Source organism: Xenopus laevis, chromosome 5S, assembly GCF_017654675.1.
Source record: "Xenopus laevis strain J_2021 chromosome 5S, Xenopus_laevis_v10.1, whole genome shotgun sequence".
Classification (NCBI taxonomy): domain Eukaryota; kingdom Metazoa; phylum Chordata; class Amphibia; order Anura; family Pipidae; genus Xenopus; species Xenopus laevis.
Genome location: NC_054380.1, coordinates 29,503,599 through 29,521,091, shown reverse-complemented (window position 1 = coordinate 29,521,091; position 17,493 = coordinate 29,503,599). Strand labels below are relative to the sequence as shown.

Sequence of the window (17,493 nt, the reverse complement as noted above, 5' to 3'; positions counted from 1 at the left end):
GGGAAAAGAAATGGCGTGCAGAGTAAATGGTATAATAGTGTGTGTGTATGTGTGAGGGGGTTATGAGCTACACAGATGAAAAACTCTGAGCCAATGCAGCCACCTTTATTCACTTTGCATGCAAATATATGCCTTGGGCACACACTACTTGTTATGTTTTGGTAGCCGAGGATGAGTAGTGTATAACAGTGCTTTATTAGCAGGTTCATGCAGCCATTACACATCAACAGCAGCTTTTTTCTAACATGCCAAGCTGTATAGAAAGTACTGTGGATGCACAACAAAACTCATGTGCACAGTGACACCTACAGGCCATTTGTATAAACACAAATGTTTCTACTAGCTGAGCCAGACCATTAGATGTGATGTCTGCACTCACTGACAGTTTGACTTACAGACTAACTCCTACACTGCCTGTCTCTGTACTGACAGGCACTGTATCAGCCTGGGTGCACATGGAGCAGATTCTGTAATGATAATGTGCTTTTTTGTTTGAAATCCACTCGATTTCTGTGCAGTAAATTGTCTCCATGTAGTAACATCCCTGTGATCACACTGAATGCACTGTCCCGCTGCTTTTCTTTGGCGGAACTGCTCATCATAACGAAGCCAAGTAGTGCCACCAAACTTTCCACATGTTTCAAAAATTCTGTCAAGATAGCAAAAAAGTCATGAACAATTTTCTGAAGTTTTTTTCACCTATGACACTTGCCAGTATGACAAACCCCTGTAACCAGTTATGAAATGTCCTAACGACGAGGCAGTGCCTCTTCTCCACCTCCTCCTTCTTACTGTCATCCAGTTTTCCCCTATCTAGATTAAACCTCTCTAATGGAAGGAGGAAAATATCTCAACTTATTCTCCCTTCCATATTTTTTCCTTGGTCTCCTTCTTGAGGTGTGTCCCTAAGGGCCCTTCAAAACATACATAGGTAGAGAACTTGGCAAAGTCTGAAATCTCTTCCCCTTTATCCTTTTTTTCATCCCCTCTTTTTTGTCCTCTGAAGCCGAATTACTTTCTTCCTTCTCCTTAAGGGTTACAGTATCCCCACCAACTGAACTAGCTAACTCTTGGGACCCCTTATCCCCTACTTCTGTGGCACCTACATGCCCCCTTTGGGTAGCATCCTTACCACTCCTTGGATCCCCACCCCATACTGCCACTGGACCAGCTGTGCCACCCTTTGGGCCCCCCAACAGCCTCCAACTTCCTAACCAAAAACCCACATGCCCTCTAGAAAATCTCCCATTAAATTGGCACTCCCCTTTAAGCTTGAGGAAAGGCTAATGGATGCCTGAAACGTTGCTGTATTTTGTTTGAATAAAGCCCTTACAATAAAGGTTTTTTAAGAAAATTCCTGCTGGGTGCTGTCTATTTATGCAAAGTATTCCTGTAAATTCGGCTGTAGGTGGCAGCCTGGGACGTGCACCAAAAGACTGTTTGTGAAGGGTGAGTGCTGACCTTTTATCCTCTATACTCCCCTTTAAGCTGGCCATAGATGTAAAGATCTTTTCGTTATCGTGAGACCACGATTATCTCGAAACGATCGTTTAAATGTACCATTTGTCCATCAACTAAAAAGACCATTTCAGCCGATATTGCCAGGAAAACTTTAGGGTAGCTGCCTGCTTGGCCCTGCAAACATAGATAGATTGCACTGGGACCGATAACATTTTTTTAACCTGGCAAATCAATTTTCTGACAGATGTCGGACGAAAAATCGTAAGATGTATGTTTATTCTATTCGCACTAACTTCACGATAATTTGACGGATTGGTCGGATTTCGCTAAAATTGGTCGTTCACCAAAGTATAATCTTTGCGTCTATGAAGACCTTTAAGGCTTTGATGAGCAGAATGAGAAGAACATTTACTGCAGCCTTTGCATATTAACCCACTAGCTGACCAGATGCTGGCATCCGCAGTTGTGGCCCTGTCTGTCACTAGCACACAGCTCTGGAATGAAATGGCTGGGGAACCGTCTCTTAAGCTGCTGCTTAACACCCTCCTCCTCTTGCTTGTGCTGGCTTCCATAGGGGCTGCAAGTTCTGTGTGTCCTGTCAGTGACATGCCCGTTTCTTTCTCTCTGACCGGCTCTTGGATCCCAGCCTGGACCAGCTAGCTCTCTCACTCACACGCTGCTGGAATCTGCCCTCTCCTGCATGGACTGTTTTCTCTTTCTTGCTGCCTGCCTGCCTGCTCTCTGCTCTGGGTGTCCCTGCTGTTCCTGGCCGGTCTCCCAACTGCCTGGTGGATGAGCCCTGTAGTGGACCTTCTCGTGCTGCTTGATAAGAGGGACTGTCCGACTCCAAGAGCCTCCTGTGCTTTGGTCTGGAGCTTACCTCAGGGCTGAGCCAGTCAGGTGGCCCTGTTTTGCATTCCACTCTTCTGGGGGGCTCCAGTGTTTTGGGATGCCACAGGGCTCCCAGCTGCCCTCTCATCCCAAGCCAACCCCGTAACCCTTGGCAACTCCCGCCAAAACATTAAACCAATGGGCTGACTCCCCATGTTACCATGTCTCCTTCTGTTTATCCCTCCAGGAGACTTGTCCACACTGCCCTGCAGCTGCAGCTCATTCTCCTGACATCATTGTTGCCTCACTTGACACACTATAGGCAGCCCCTGTCTCTGACGCCCAATAGGAGTTTTCCATTGACTGAACACACTTGTTCCCCTGTGGGGCCCCCCAGCAACAGGAGGGCCCTGAGCTATTGTCCTCGCTCGCCCCATGGTGACCTCGTTGTGTTTGTTATCATCCTGCAGCCGCCACTGTGGTCAGGAAGCAGCAGTAGAATCCTGTGCGAGAGGCATAGACAATCCTGCTCGACCAGTCCCAGCACCTCCTCATAGGAACTGCGCGGAAATAAATATATAAATGTGGGAGGAGGTTGGGAAACAGGGAGGAGGGACTGGAGTCTGAGGAATTAGAAAGCGAAGTTTCCCCAGTCAGAGCTCTGTGTGACTCTACTAGTTGTGTGTGTGTGTGAGTACAAGTGTGTGAGTGTGTGGTCCTCTCTCTCTCTCTCTCTGCTGTGTCACTGCATCCAGTCCCAGTCAGTGCAAGCAGCCAGTCCTGTGCTCAATGGCTGTGCATCACAATAGCGCCCCTCACTCCCCCTGACACCTCATCTGACCATGGATTAACCCCGGACTGGCTGGAAAAGAAGCAGAATACTGAGGAAACAACGCTGTTCAGTTGTTTGCACAGTGGGAAGCGCTAACATGACTAAAGTAGCGCCGTGCGCGGATATGGCAAAGTACAAGGGGGTCGTGCTTGGTGCTTTGAATGAGGGAGAGCAGCGGCTGTACTCTGCCCACACAAGGCTGCTGCCTGCCAGGCAATGGACGGGCCGAACTCGCAGGAAAAGGAAGGAGCTTATCTTGGGGCAATTGTGTTTTATGGGCTGCCTCTTGCTCATTGGCTCGTCTTTCTCCCACTGGACCGAGGCATCTGGTAAGTTCCTTTAATTAACGCAAGTTTTATGCGCAGTAGCAGTAACGCTGAACTTGGGGCTCATTCGCTATTTAGCCGCTAATTATTATTACCCCCTACTGAGAAGAGAAGAGCGTGTGTGGCTGACCTGACACTCAAGGTCACATTGATGATGATTCTGCCATTGGATCTTTTAGCCACCACCACCAGGATAACGATCAGTTTGGTGCAGAAGAGCTGACACTTGTGTCTCTGTTGCTTCTGTTTGATTCTGACTTCAGTGTCCATGGGAGAGATGTGCAATAAATTGGCAATCAGTTTACTCTATCTATTAATGTATGTGCTGAATTATTATTATTATTATTATTATTAATGGTACCCTAAAAGGTTAGAGTGGTCGAGATCACTGTAACTTCACTTAAGCTCCCCATAGATGCGACGATTCTTCTTGCCGAACGACCGATTTTAGGGAAGTCCGCCCGATCCTTCGAAATTATCGTGCGGTTAGTAGTATTCGAACGATCGTACATCTTACGATTTTTTGCCCGACATCTGTCAGGAAATTGATCGGCCGAGTCAAAAAATCTTTGTCGGCCCCAGTGCAATCTATCTATGTTTGCAGGGCCAATCAGGGAGCTCCCCTTTGTTTTCCTGGCAAATTGGTCTTTTTAGTTGATGGTCAATTCGCACGATCGTACGATCGTTCCGAGAAAATCGTGGTCTCACGATGAGGATCGGATCTTTTAAAAATCTCAACATCTATGGCCAGCTTTAGGCAACATGAGATGCTGATGGGGATTAGATGTCCTGGAAAATCTCAGATTCAGTAACTATACATAACAAATACTTTTGACTTTAAAATAAAATAGGGCTCATGTACTATATAATAGGTGCAAGAGCTGTCACCCAAGGTTTACAATTTCACCACATACAGTGGCATTTGTTTAGAACATGTATCTAACTCAGGGGTCCTCAAACAATAACAATAAAATAGGGCTCATGTACTATATAATAGGTGCAAGAGCTGCCACCCAAGGTTTACAATTGCACCACATACAGTGGCATTTGTTTAGAACGTGTATCTAACTCAGGGGTCCTCAAACAACGGCCCGGATATGGTTTATTTACCTGGCCCCCGGCCCCATCCTCCGCTGTGGCCGCATCCAGCAGCATTAGCGGCAGCCGGGGGGATGCGGTGATGTGACGCAAGGAAAAGAGAGGATCTGCGAGCAGCAGCTTAGTAGAAGTTTGCCACTCACCCAGTCCAGTTACTTGCACATGTCACGGTCTTAGCAAGGGTTACGGGGGAACCATCAACCAAATCCACTGCTCCCAGGCAGAGATAGATATGTAGTTAGGTGCACAGGGCCGCCATTAGGGGGGCACTGGGGGTACAGTTGGCTTCTATATGTGCTGTGTTTAGCCGGGCCCCCTGGAACTGCCGAAGTAGGAGCCGAGTTGCGACGAAGTAGCAGCCGAACACCAATTCGCCACAAATCTTTTTTTGACTTTGGGGGGGGGCCCTGGTCGCTGATGTTTTTTTAAACTTGCACTACAAATAAGATTTGTGCATGGAAATTCATTCTTGTTTTTTCTTTAAATTATAGCGCCCCAACAGCACTGGCCCCCCGTTTAAGGGTCTGGCGACATGGGCAGATTCTGGGAGATTAGTCACCAGGCGACAAATCTCCTCTTCTTCGTGGTGACTAATCTCCACTATCTGTCTTCCTCTGCCTTCCGCCGGCTAAAATGTAAATCGCCTGGGGGCAGGCACATGGATTGATTTGTTTTCTGAAGTCGCCCGAAGTTTGAGGCGATTACGGGCGACTTCGGAAAACGAAGTGTTCCGTGTGCCTGCCCCCAAGCGATTTACATTTTAGCCGGCAGAAGGCAGATTGGGGAGATTAGTCGCCGTGAAGAAGAGGAGATTTGTCGCCTGGTGACTAATCTCCCCCCGAATCTACCCGTGTGACCAGACCCTAAAAGGTTTGAGGACCCCTGATGTAACTCTATAGGGAACTGCTACATTTGTGTCAACTCTCTATATATAATAAGATAATAAAGAATATCACTTGCCCAAAGATCATGGCATTTTGCATGCTTGTTTTTCATATGTTGTTTTGCACGGTTGCTCCTTGCCTAATAAGCCTTAAAGAGTTTAATTGTTCACATTGGCTGCAGTATAATCATGTACAGTCGTACATTATGTTGGCACATGATGAAACGATACAGTATTGCTTCCTTACCTTATGCACAGTTTAGGGAGATACACGGTACAAGTGCAAAACAATTAGGAAGTTAGTGAGCGAGACAAGTAGTGGCATAACAGTTTCGTAGCTGTATATCAGTCCCGATCCTGTTTTTGTATCTGTCATCCCTGGAAAAGTTATGTGAATGTCGGTGTAAAAGTGCAATGATTCATAAGGGCAACCAGATTCTGAAAGGGAGGCTAAATCTCATTCTTTTTTTTTCTGATGACTCTGCAGCATTTGTCTTGACTCCTCACATTTTAACAATGCCATCTGCGATCTGTTCATGTACATGGGAGCTGCATTCAATTGCTTTAAAGGGAAAGAACTGTCTCATGTGAAAAGAGTGAACTTCACCGATGATTGCCTTGACAGTTATAGTAGGATATGTAAAGCTGACTGTGCTGTGTTTATTCAACCAGCTAGGGGCAGGACCTGAGTTAAAGATTTGGGGTTCTCCAACTACTTGCTACTTGCTGAACTACAACACCCCCCCCCCCCACAGCTTGTGGCCAACCCCAGGCCATAAATACAGCCCAGACTGGAAGATATTTTATCTGTCATGACATTTCTTCCTCCTTCTGTCAGTGAATGTTACTTGGGTATGACAAGCACTTTATCCTAAAAGGAAATTGTATCTATTTAACAAGTAGTAAATGTCTACTGCTTGTTAAAAGATGCAATACATCAGAAAGCTGTCTGTAACATTCCTTCACTGTGGGGTTCATTTACATAGGGCGCACGTCAGTAATATTCATGTAAGAATATAATTTCCTGCAACCATATATATTTTTCTCCCCAACATGGTTACCTTTTAACCCCCAAGATTCTCTATGTTTGATGAGACTGATTAGAAATACAGGTGCAATGCACAACAGGCACCCCTTAGACACTAAAACATAAGGGTTTCATCTACAAAGTGCAGGGCAAAAACAGGTTTACACCACCTTTGCATTTTTGCACTCTGCCCTACATTTTGCACCATGCGTGCAAATACCTGCACTTCTTTCTCTGAACACAGAAGTTCCAGCTTCCAGTTCTATAGTCTGTCCCTAACCTCTCCAAATTGCACACCATTCACAAGCAAGTTAGGCAGCACAGGGTGCAAAGGGTCCCTGTCCTTACTGCCTGCCCTCTTGCAGGTGATACGGGCAGGGCTGACTTGCACCCACAGCACTGCACTAGGGGGTGCAATTTTGTACAATACACTTGTATGTGGGGCTTCTGTAACTGACTCCTAGGACATTTATGTTCCAAATCTAGGAGTAGCTGGAAACCTGTATATCATCCGCTCATGTAAACTGCAATTTCATCATTGTACTAGAGGGAATGAGTCAGTAATTAAAGGATCAGTAATATCAAAACCTTAAATTGTGTAAAGTAATAAAAATATATTGCAGTGTTGCCCTGCACTGGTAAAACTGCTGTGTGTGCTTCAGAAACACTACTATTGTTTATATAAATCAGCTGCTGTGTAGCAATATTGGCAGCCATTCAAAGGAGAAAAGGCTCAGGTTACACATCTCTGTAGAACATAATGGTGTTATCTGTTATCCACTATTTAACCTGTGCCATATAGCCTTCTTTCAATTTCCGCCATTGCTACACAGCAACTTGTTTATATGAACTATAGTAGTGTGTCTGAAGCAAACCAGAAGTGCAGGGCAACAGTACGTGATATTTTCATTACTTTAAAACAATTTCATTTGTTGGTGTTACTGTTCCTTTAAGTGTTTATGGTCATGTGTAAAAAGGCCAAGGATTTGTGATGAAATGTAAACTAAATATGCAGCAGTATCCATATGTTTACAGTTATATCCCCCTGGCACACAAGAATACATACGGTCCCTCAGCTTTCATATATGCTGTGTCAGCAATAGGCAACCACTTCCTGGATTTCACCACCTTGTTTTGTTTCATAACATTACTATGATTGCTTTCTAGTTTATATTTAAACACAGCCTTAAACAGTGCTGAGTGTCTTCATTTCTTAACTGCCGTCTCTTTCTATTTTCCACTTGTCACATTGTTAGTTGCTTTGTGGTTTTGTCCAGATCTTATCTTTCCCATTCTGTTAAAAGCTTCTACTGACTTGTCCAAAACAGTTTCCAGCTATACTACATTTCATGATGTTGATGTTGTAGTTTTGAACAATAAAAACCCCATGGATGGGTCCAATAGTCAGGAATTGTAACCCAGGATTACCTGTTCAGTAGAGAATTACCGTATAGTAAGCTGGAATGCAATAGGATGTGATTTCATGTTGTGAATACTACACATAATTCCTTGTGCTGCCAGCACCATTCAGAGACTGGATGTGATTCATGTTGACGTTGGCAGTGTTGGAGCCTGGAGACTGAACGGAGGCTTGCGAACAGGTGAAATGCAGTCTCTAAGTCATTGCATTAGCCCTGAGCAGCTGGGATTGTGGAAAGGAGAGAATCACATTGCTTTTCTCGTGCAGAAAAAGGTTTAGTGTTGCTGTTCAAAACATTTTTTTAACCTTGTGGTAGAAGAGCGCACAAATTAAGGACAGGCAGTGAAAAAAAACAGCTTACTGATCTAAATCATGGGGAATTAACTGCCTTTTAGTTGTCTGGCACAAAAAGTATACAGGTATGGGATCCGATATCTGGAAACTCATTATCCAGAAAGCTCCGAATGACAGAAAGGCCTTCTCCCATAGACTCCATTATAATCAAATAATCCAAACTTTTCCTTTTTCTCTGTAATAATAAAACAGTACTTGATCCCAACTTAAGGTGGCCATACACGGATAGATCCGCTCGTTTGGCGATGTCGCCAAACGAGCGGATCTCCCTCCGATATGCCCACCTTGAGGTGGGCAATATCGGGCTGATCCGATCGTGGGCCCTAGGGCCCAAGATCGGATCCTTCACGTTCGCAAACGGGCGGTTGGATCGCTGGACCGCATCAACGAACAGATGCGGCCGCGATCCGACGGGATTTTTAACCCCATCCGATCGAGATCTGGCCGACTTTCGGCCAGATCTCGATCGGGGAAGCCCGTCGGGGGCCCCCATACACGGGCCAATAAGCTGCCGACTCGGTCTGTCGGCAGCTTTTATCGGCCCGTGTATGGCCACCTTTAGATATACTTAATCCTTATTAAAGGGAAACCAGTTTATTTAATGTTTACATAATTTTCTAGTAGACTTAAAGGAGAATTCAACCCTGTGGGAAAAAAACCCGTACCCCCCCACCCCAGGTAGACCCCCTTCCCTCCTCCCCCCAGGCTAACTACCCTGCTCCAACTGCGCATGTGCAGAAATACCGATCTCCCAGTTAGCTTATAGAGGACGCAGAAGATGGATGCATGGAACTTTGTTGGAAGAATCTGCACCAAGGGTAAGTATGGAGTATGGGGCATTTCCCCAGGGGGGGGGGTAGTTAGCCTGGTGGGAGGAGGGAGGGGGGTCTACCTGGGGTGGGGGGTACGGGGTTTTTTCCCACAGGGTTGAATTCTCCTTTAAGGTATGAAGATCTAAATTACAGAAGATACGTTATCTGGACAACCCCAAGTCCCGAGCATTCTGGATAACAGGTCCCATTTCTGTATATGTATGTTATATTACCATCATATGGAACATACAAATTTTTGTGGTTCTATGAAGGAAAACATTTAGTTATACTGATTTTACCTATTAAAATAAAATTCATGATACATAACATATAACATAAATGTAATTGTTCAATATATGAACTCAGGGCAGAGGTTGTTTGTGGATTACACAGCAAAATAAGTGGGCAGTAGGTTTATTCTTGTTGTGTGTTATTTTCTTCAAATTACATATGTTTAACATGGTAAGGTCTATGTTGTATGTCTGCAATCAAAAGGGTGTCACAAAATGCAGTGTAAATGCACCCATACCTGCTTTAATGGTTATCTAGCCCTATCAGTACTTCCAGTTAAATATGTAATGCCATTAAACCATACACTTAGCCCTGGAGGTGCCCATCTGTTGGTTGAGAAGCAGGGGTGTAACTACAGAGGAGGTAGACCCTGCGGCTGCAAGGGGGCCCAGTAGGTATAGGGGCCCCATGAGGCCCTAATTCATATACAATTTTAATAAATATTGGTCAATACAGGTCAACATTTTGGGGGGGAAAAATAATTTGCTGTAGGGTCCAGTAATATTTAGTTAAGCCGCTGTTGAGAAGGCCAATGTTTGAGTAGCCAGGATAAGACAGAGAAGCACTAGCAGGTACTAGCAAAACAAGTACTATTTCCAGAGATGCTAGGACCCTGTTCCTTAGGACATATGGAGCTTTTTTTGATCATAGCGGGGTCTATAAGCTTGAGCTGGCCATACATTTATAGATCCACTCGTTTAGCGAGGTTGCCAAATAAGCAGATGTCTCCCCAATATGCCCACCTTGATTACAATGACGGAAATGTAGGCTCGTTCTTTCCTACTGGCAATAAAGTAAATAAATATAGTGCCTCACAAGGAAACTTCGTAAGTCTTCAGAAAGCAAAGTGTTGTGTATGTTTTCCCATCGGCAATTTAATGTATTGCCCGTGGCAAAGCATTTCTGGGAGATTTGTTGCCTGTGGTAGCGCAAATTTAACTGTAGGCAACAATTCTTCCTCTGCCATCACCCTTATATATGTCTGATCAAAACATTTTCCTTAAAGGAGAAAAAAATCAAAAATTAAGAACACCAGTAAACCCTCAAAGTAATGCTGCTCCGAGTCCTAAAAAAACACAGCATTTCTTTCCTTCTATTGTGTCCACATGGGCTTCTGTATCAGACTTCCTGTTTTCAGCATAAACCTCCAGGGCTAGGCCTGAGCATGCTCAGTTTGCTCCCTCTCCTCCTCCCTTTCCCCTCCTCCCTTTCCCCTCCTCCCTTTCCCTCCTCCTGGTGTAATCTGAGCCCAGAGCCATGCGTGAGCAGTGAGAGACTCAGGCAGGAAGTGATGTCACACCAAGCTAATATGGCAGCTGCTATCCTAAACAAACAGAAAGCACTTGTAGAGCTGTTTACTCAGGTATAGTAAAGCATTCTGCAAAATAAATATAGTGTTATAGCTTGCACTGTTGCGGCTGATCTATTGGCAATAAACTGCTTCAGTAGCTTTCCTTAATAAGCTGCCATCTCAGTCCAGGAGGCCCATGTACAGGGGCGATCCTGGCCCCTCCGCTGCCTGAGGCAGCAGCAGTTGCTGCTGCCCCCCCTCCCCCGGAAATTCGCTCTTAAAGTACCAGGAGCAGCATTTTTGCTGCCCCTGGTACCTAGTGGGGCGCTGCCGCCTGAGGCGACAGCCTCAACTCGCCTCATTGGCGAAGCACCCCTGCCCATGTATAGCCAACATTACCCCTTCTGCTAGCCAAATAGTTGCCATATTTGTATTTTACCTATAGGTTGCATTTCTGAAACACATTCAGACCTATGATTTGCACAGAGAGCATCATGGGACAGTTTGTGTCTTGCACACACCAATAAGTACTTGAAAACATATGTGAATATATGAATATATAAGGATATGATGAACTGTGTTGAGAATTTACAGTTATAACTATATATACCAGCTATAATATAATACAAACTATAATAGCAAGACATCTGTATAAAAAGAAAATGTGTCAGATGTTTGCTATAAAATATTGTCAGTACAAAACCTCATGATATTCCTTGGTTGGTGAATAGTCAGGCATAATAATCCTGCATGCAGAGAGCCTTATTCTGTCTCTAATATTAATTCCAATATACATTAATGTCTGCGTTGTGATTAAATGTGCAAGCTGCCGCTGCTGTTTCAGGGCCTTGATTGCATTAGCCAGACATTACAAGATAAATATTCACAAAATTTGTGTGAACGTGATGTTTTCCTAAAAATAATTGAGGAATACAAAATATCGTCTGCTGCATGGCTCTTGTTTGGCAGATGGCGAAAGTTTAGCCTGAATGATTTGTCACACGTGATTTGATGCTCACTTATGAATTTAATGATTCATTCTCACATGGACAGTAAGTGAAAAATCACAAATATCACAAATAATGATTTTTCTGCATAACTCTAGAAGCTTTGTTTTAAAAAAAATTCAGAGATTAATTGCACTTAAATTTTACTAGACCCAGAATGCCGTTTACAGACCTTTGAGGCGAGGTCTAATATCCATTATGATTTATAATCAATAAGCGTAATAAAAGAAGAACTGGCACTCAGAGCTCGATGCAAGCGGGCAAAGCCCTGCGTGTTTATTACAATGTAACGTTTCGGGGGCGGGCCCCTTCGTCAGACAGGGCCCGCCCCCGAAACGTTACATTGTAATAAACACGCAGGGCTTTGCCCGCTTGCATCGAGCTCTGAGTGCCAGTTCTTCTTTTATTACGCTTACTACAATTGGGGTTGCCGATCCCTTCTGACTGTGCACCTGGCCAACTTATGCTGGAGAGGCCAGGGTGTGCTGGTGGGTTCTGGAATTTGGATTTATAATCAATAATACATGAAGGGAAGTATAGTGCAATATAATACACAAAATGCATGAATATCTTGTAAATTATATCCTTATAAACAGTGAGTTCTGATGTCATCAGTTATAAACGGTGAGTTCTGATGTCATTTCTGTCACATGTCACTGAAACGTGTGTATTATAATAAATAAAATACCCCCTGTTGCAAAATATGAGGATATTAGACGTTACCTCCGAGTTCCATGACCTGTATAAAAACACTCGGCCTTTGGCCTCGTGTTTTTATATGGTCATGAAACTCCTCGGTAACTTATAATATCCCTATATTTTACAAAAGGGGGTACTTTAGTCACTATATTAATAATAAGAATCAGTTCTAAGAGACAATTCTCCATTTTAGAAAGTCTTTTCAGAGGTTAAGGTTTGCATACCCAAATACAGGTATGCAACCTGTTTTCCAGAATGCTTGGGACCTGGGGTTTTCTGGACAACGGATCTTTCCAGAATTTGGGACTTCATAACTTAAGTATACAAGAAAATCATGTAAACATTAAATAAACCCAATAGGCTGGTTTTGCTTCCAATAAGGAATAATTATATCATAGTTTGGATCAAGTACAAGCTACTGTTTTAATATTACAGAGAAAAAGGAAATACTTTTAAAAAATTTGGATTATTTAGATAAAATTGAGTCTATGGGAGACAGCCAATCCGTACTTTGGAGCATTCTGGATAATGGGTTTCCAGATAAAGGATCCCATAACTGTACATGCGATTTATTTGTCTGATTTGGCCACCAAGAAGTTACATCATCCCTGATGAAATCTCTAATATTTATCTTATATATAGGAGATATGCTTTCCCTTAAATACATAAGGTAAATGTTAGATTAACTAATAATACACATACAAACAAATATACAGGGAAAAAAGATAAAATTATTGTGTTCATAATGGATTTTCTATATTAAGAACATGCTTGACGTTATGTTTTTGTCACCTTTTTGACCTTTGATGTATGGAGAGATTCACACATCACTGGAATAGTATAACTTGTGATGTCACATCTAGTTGATAATAAGTTATTATGGGGGCATATTTATCAAAGGTCGAATTTCGAATTGAAAAAATGTCGAAATTCGAATTCAAAAAGGCCAACTGAAATTAAGTTGAAGTTTTTTTTTTGGTCGAATAGGTATATATATATATATATATATATATATATATATATATATATATATATATATAGATATATACAGTATATACTCATTCCACGCTAGTAGTAAAACACACAGAAACCTCTAGAAAGCACTTTATAGAGAGCATCCCGAAAACTACTACTGAAAACTACAATGGTAGCTGCTTCTTTGGCTCTATTGGCTCTATTGAATGAAGAACATGCAATTCTTTAAAGCAAAGCAGAATGACATTGAGAGATATTCTGAGACAATTTGCAATTGGTTTTCATTTTTTATTATTTGTGGTTTTGGAGTTATTGGTTGATTGGTTATTGGTTGCTAGGGTCCAACTTACCCTAGCATTGATTTCAATAAGAGACTGGAATATAAATAGGAGAGGACCTGAACATAAAGTTGAAAAATAATTATAATAATAATTTAGTAGCCTTTTGGTTTTTTAGATGGGGTCAGTGAGCTGGAAAGAGTCAGAAAAAAATAACGAAGACCAATTGAAAAGTTGCTTAGAATTGCCATTCTATAACATACTAGGGGGCATATTTATCAAGGGTTGAATTTCGAAATTCAAAAAGACCAACCGAAATTAAGTTGAAGTTTTTTTTGGGTCAAATAGGTCAGTTTTTGATCAAATAGGTCCGTATTCGGCCGAATTCGAATCGTTCTAATCTAATTAATAGCGCATTAGATTGATTTTGATTCAAAGTTTTTTTTCAAGTCCACCAATTGACTCCAAATAGGTTCTAGAAGCCCCCCCCCATAGACTAAAACAGCAATTTGTCAGGTTTTAGATGGCGAATGGTCAAAGTCAAATTTTTTTTTTTAACTTTCTGTTTATTAAAGTTAACACACAAATTTGACAGAATGCAGTGTTTTGTCCTGTTTACACATACATCAATAAAAACTTTACTGAGACACATTCTCGCCTATCTCATTATTTCACATATATAAACCCATTTATGTGTTAACAAATTTATAACATTTCCTTATAAAGGGGGAGAAGGAGAGGGTAAAAAGGTGGGGGGGTGGGGTTGAGTGAGACCTTCCGGTGGTGTAAGTCGAATTTTTAAAGAGACAATACATGATAAATTTCGATATTCGAATTTTTGCATTTTTTTCAAATTCGAATCGAATTTGGACTTTTCCCTATTCGAAGTACACAAAAATTCAGCAGATAAATCTCCCCCTAATTGTTAATTTAAAAGTAAACTAACCCTTTAACCCAAACAGAGAGAATGGGGAAATTGAAGCCACTCTGTATGGTCCTTGCAGGTAGAGAATGAAATTATAGATCATATAATAGAGTGGTACATCTGTTGCTGGGTACTTCAAAGGCAAGAGTTGGGAGTGGTGATCTAATGGTCAGGGTGGTTTCACATGGGCAGTAGCCGTGTAATTACTTATCTGAATAATTCACTGCCACTGATCCTGTTTCTAAAACTGCCTGAACCTTTCATGGTGAAAGTGATGAAGAGATATTCATTTCATGGCAGTACAGTTAATGAATACATTTGCACGAGTGGAAATGACTAATGTACACGAAATGTTCAAGTGCACGTACCATAGTCTTCATCCTCAATTAATTAAGGTTCTTTTCAGCTCTGCTTTCTATATTACACATGGCCCGACTCTTTAAAGTCCATTTACAGATTGGCTTTTCAGCTTTAATGTAGTAGCTCTCAATCCGAGCCTGATATGATTAGCTTGGGCAGGGAAACAGGCTTGGAAACGCCAGTAGTACAAGCAGGATACTATGGCTCAGTAACAAAGTGCCACTGCAGTTGTGCTTGTGCAAAGATGGGCACAGTTGTTGCACTGATAAGTGCCATTCATTCTTGTGCCTGTGCTGAGCATCCGTTCATTTGTAAAAACTCTTATGAAGAATCGTGTGCAAATTGACACTGGGCAACTCTGGAGCAACTATCATCCTGAATGTGACAGTAGCTTCAGGGTTCCCTGAGCGCTTTGTGTCAAGAGGTGCACCAAACTTGATCCATAGAATTTCCCCAGTTGTGATGACACCCCACTACAAACAATCTAGTCTCAATTTGCACCCAATTGGCAGATGCTTGCGCAGTTTTAGAAAGGGGTGTCTTGTGCGTGGATCTTTCCGTAATTTGGATCTTCATACCTTAAAGGGATACTGTCATGGAAAAACATGTTTTTTTCCAAAACACATCAGTTAATAGTGCTGCTCCAGCAGAATTCTGCACTGAAATCCATTGCTCAAAAGAGCAAACAGATTTTTTTATATTCAATTTTGAAATCTGACATGGTTCCAGACATTTTGTCAGTTTCCCAGCTGCCCCAGTCATGTGACTTGTGCTTGCAGTTTAGGATGGAACTACTTTCTGGCAAGCTGTTATTTCTCCTACTTAATGTAATCAAATCAGTCTCAGTGGAACTTGGCTTTTACTATTAAGTGCTGTTCTTAGATCTTCCAGGGAGCTGTTATCTTGTGTCAGGGAGCTGCTATCTGGTTACCTTCCCATTGTTCTGTTGTTAGGCTGCTGGGGGGGGGTGATATCACTCTAACTTGCAGTACAGCAGTAAAGAGTGATTGAAGTTTATCAGAGGACAAGTCACATGACTGGGGGCAGCTGGGAAATTGACAATATGTCTAGCCCCATTTCAGATTTCAGAATTGAATAAAACAAAATCAGTTTGCTCTTTTGAAAAATGGAGAATTCTGCTGGAGCAGCACTATTAACTATGTTTTCCCATGACAGTATCCCTTTAAGTCTACAAGAAAATCTTGTAAACATTAAATAAACCCCACAGGCTGGTTTTGTTTCCAATAAGGAATAATTATATCTTAGTTGGGATCAAGTACAAGCTACTGTTTTATTATTACAGAGTAAAAGGAAATCATATTTATTTTAAAATTTGGATTATTTGATTTTTATGGAATCTATGGGAGCCAGCCTTTCTGTAATTCAGAGCTTTCATATACTTTTCTATGAGAAGCTTTACTGTTAGACAGAACAAGAGGCCGCTAATAGAGGAAAAAACCGACAAATCTTTTCCAAGCTTTTCAGACAACTCAGACATCATTCTAATGATAACACAGCTAATAGAACAGTTTTATCTTGGTCAATAGTTAAATGGGTATTTTCACCAAAATAACATATAATTCTTATAATTGGAATGGATGCAAAGGTAAGGACAGAGCCAAACTCTGCCTGTGTAGGAGGTGGGAGGGGAAGATGAACCATGAAATGGAGCATTCCATGATAAAGACAGACTGTCCAAGCTGTCACTTACTCCCTTGCTATTTTTGCTTAAAATCATTTTTTTCCTGGAAATGTTAGGGGGTGTTTATTAAAACTAGAATTTCTAAATAAATATTTAAATTAAAAATAAATATTTGAAACATAATTTCCATCCACAATTTGGCTTCATTTACTAAAAAAATCCAAACAAAATTATATTTCTGGGAAAAGTCTTGATAAGATCGTGCGACAATTCGAACTGTGTTTTGAAAAATCAAGAAGCCCGAAAACCTCGAAAATCATGAAGGCAAAAAACATTTTCTATTTGTAATAGGGACATCTGCAATGACTTTTACATGACTTCGACAGGTTTTAGCTGGAGTATTTTTGGATTATTAGCAGCTTTGGTGCATAATGCATTTTGAAACATTTTTAGTTTTTTCTTCTTCAAAAAATATAAGTTTTTCCCCCTTAAAACATTTGGGACTTAATAAATAATAACTTTAAACATATCTGTGTTATAATTGAAAAAACTACAATATCTTTTGAAATAAAAATTGAAATAAAACATAATATTATAATGTAATATGAAACTTCAGATTAACTGTTCTTTAAATTTCTTGGTGGAACAATGTCATGTATTTATAGATCAACATCAAAAGGGATTCACATCTGCATTTTTCATAATGGTCAGTTAGGAAAATGATGTTTCTACATTGTGGCTATGTTCTTTTTGAAGTGGTTATTGCATTACTGCACATAATACAGCATGAATGGTAGACGTGAACCACAGAAGGAACTATTATTAGTCAGCCTGAAAGGAAGCTTCCTAAATCTTGTCTTTCCCTACCCTGCTGCTGGGGGGACCAGCAGTGCACTAGACAGCAGTTCTACTGTAGAATTCTATGGCCAACACTTGAGCTGAGAAATCCCGAACTATTTAAAGCTGCTCTCTACCAGCAGT

General features: G+C 41.7%; 1 protein-coding gene across 1 annotated transcript in view; it reads left to right on the top strand.

Annotated features, from left to right (window-relative positions):
- Window positions 1–2,815: 2,815 nt before the first annotated feature.
- The window catches only part of LOC108717769 (sodium/potassium/calcium exchanger 3), a 184,530-nt gene continuing 169,852 nt past the window's right edge, over window positions 2,816–17,493 (top strand). Inside the window, exon 1 of the mRNA XM_018265108.2 lies at window positions 2,816–3,453. Within this exon, the coding sequence (XP_018120597.1) occupies window positions 3,222–3,453 (232 nt within the window). The 5' untranslated portion in view covers window positions 2,816–3,221. The remainder of the gene's footprint in view (window positions 3,454–17,493) is intronic.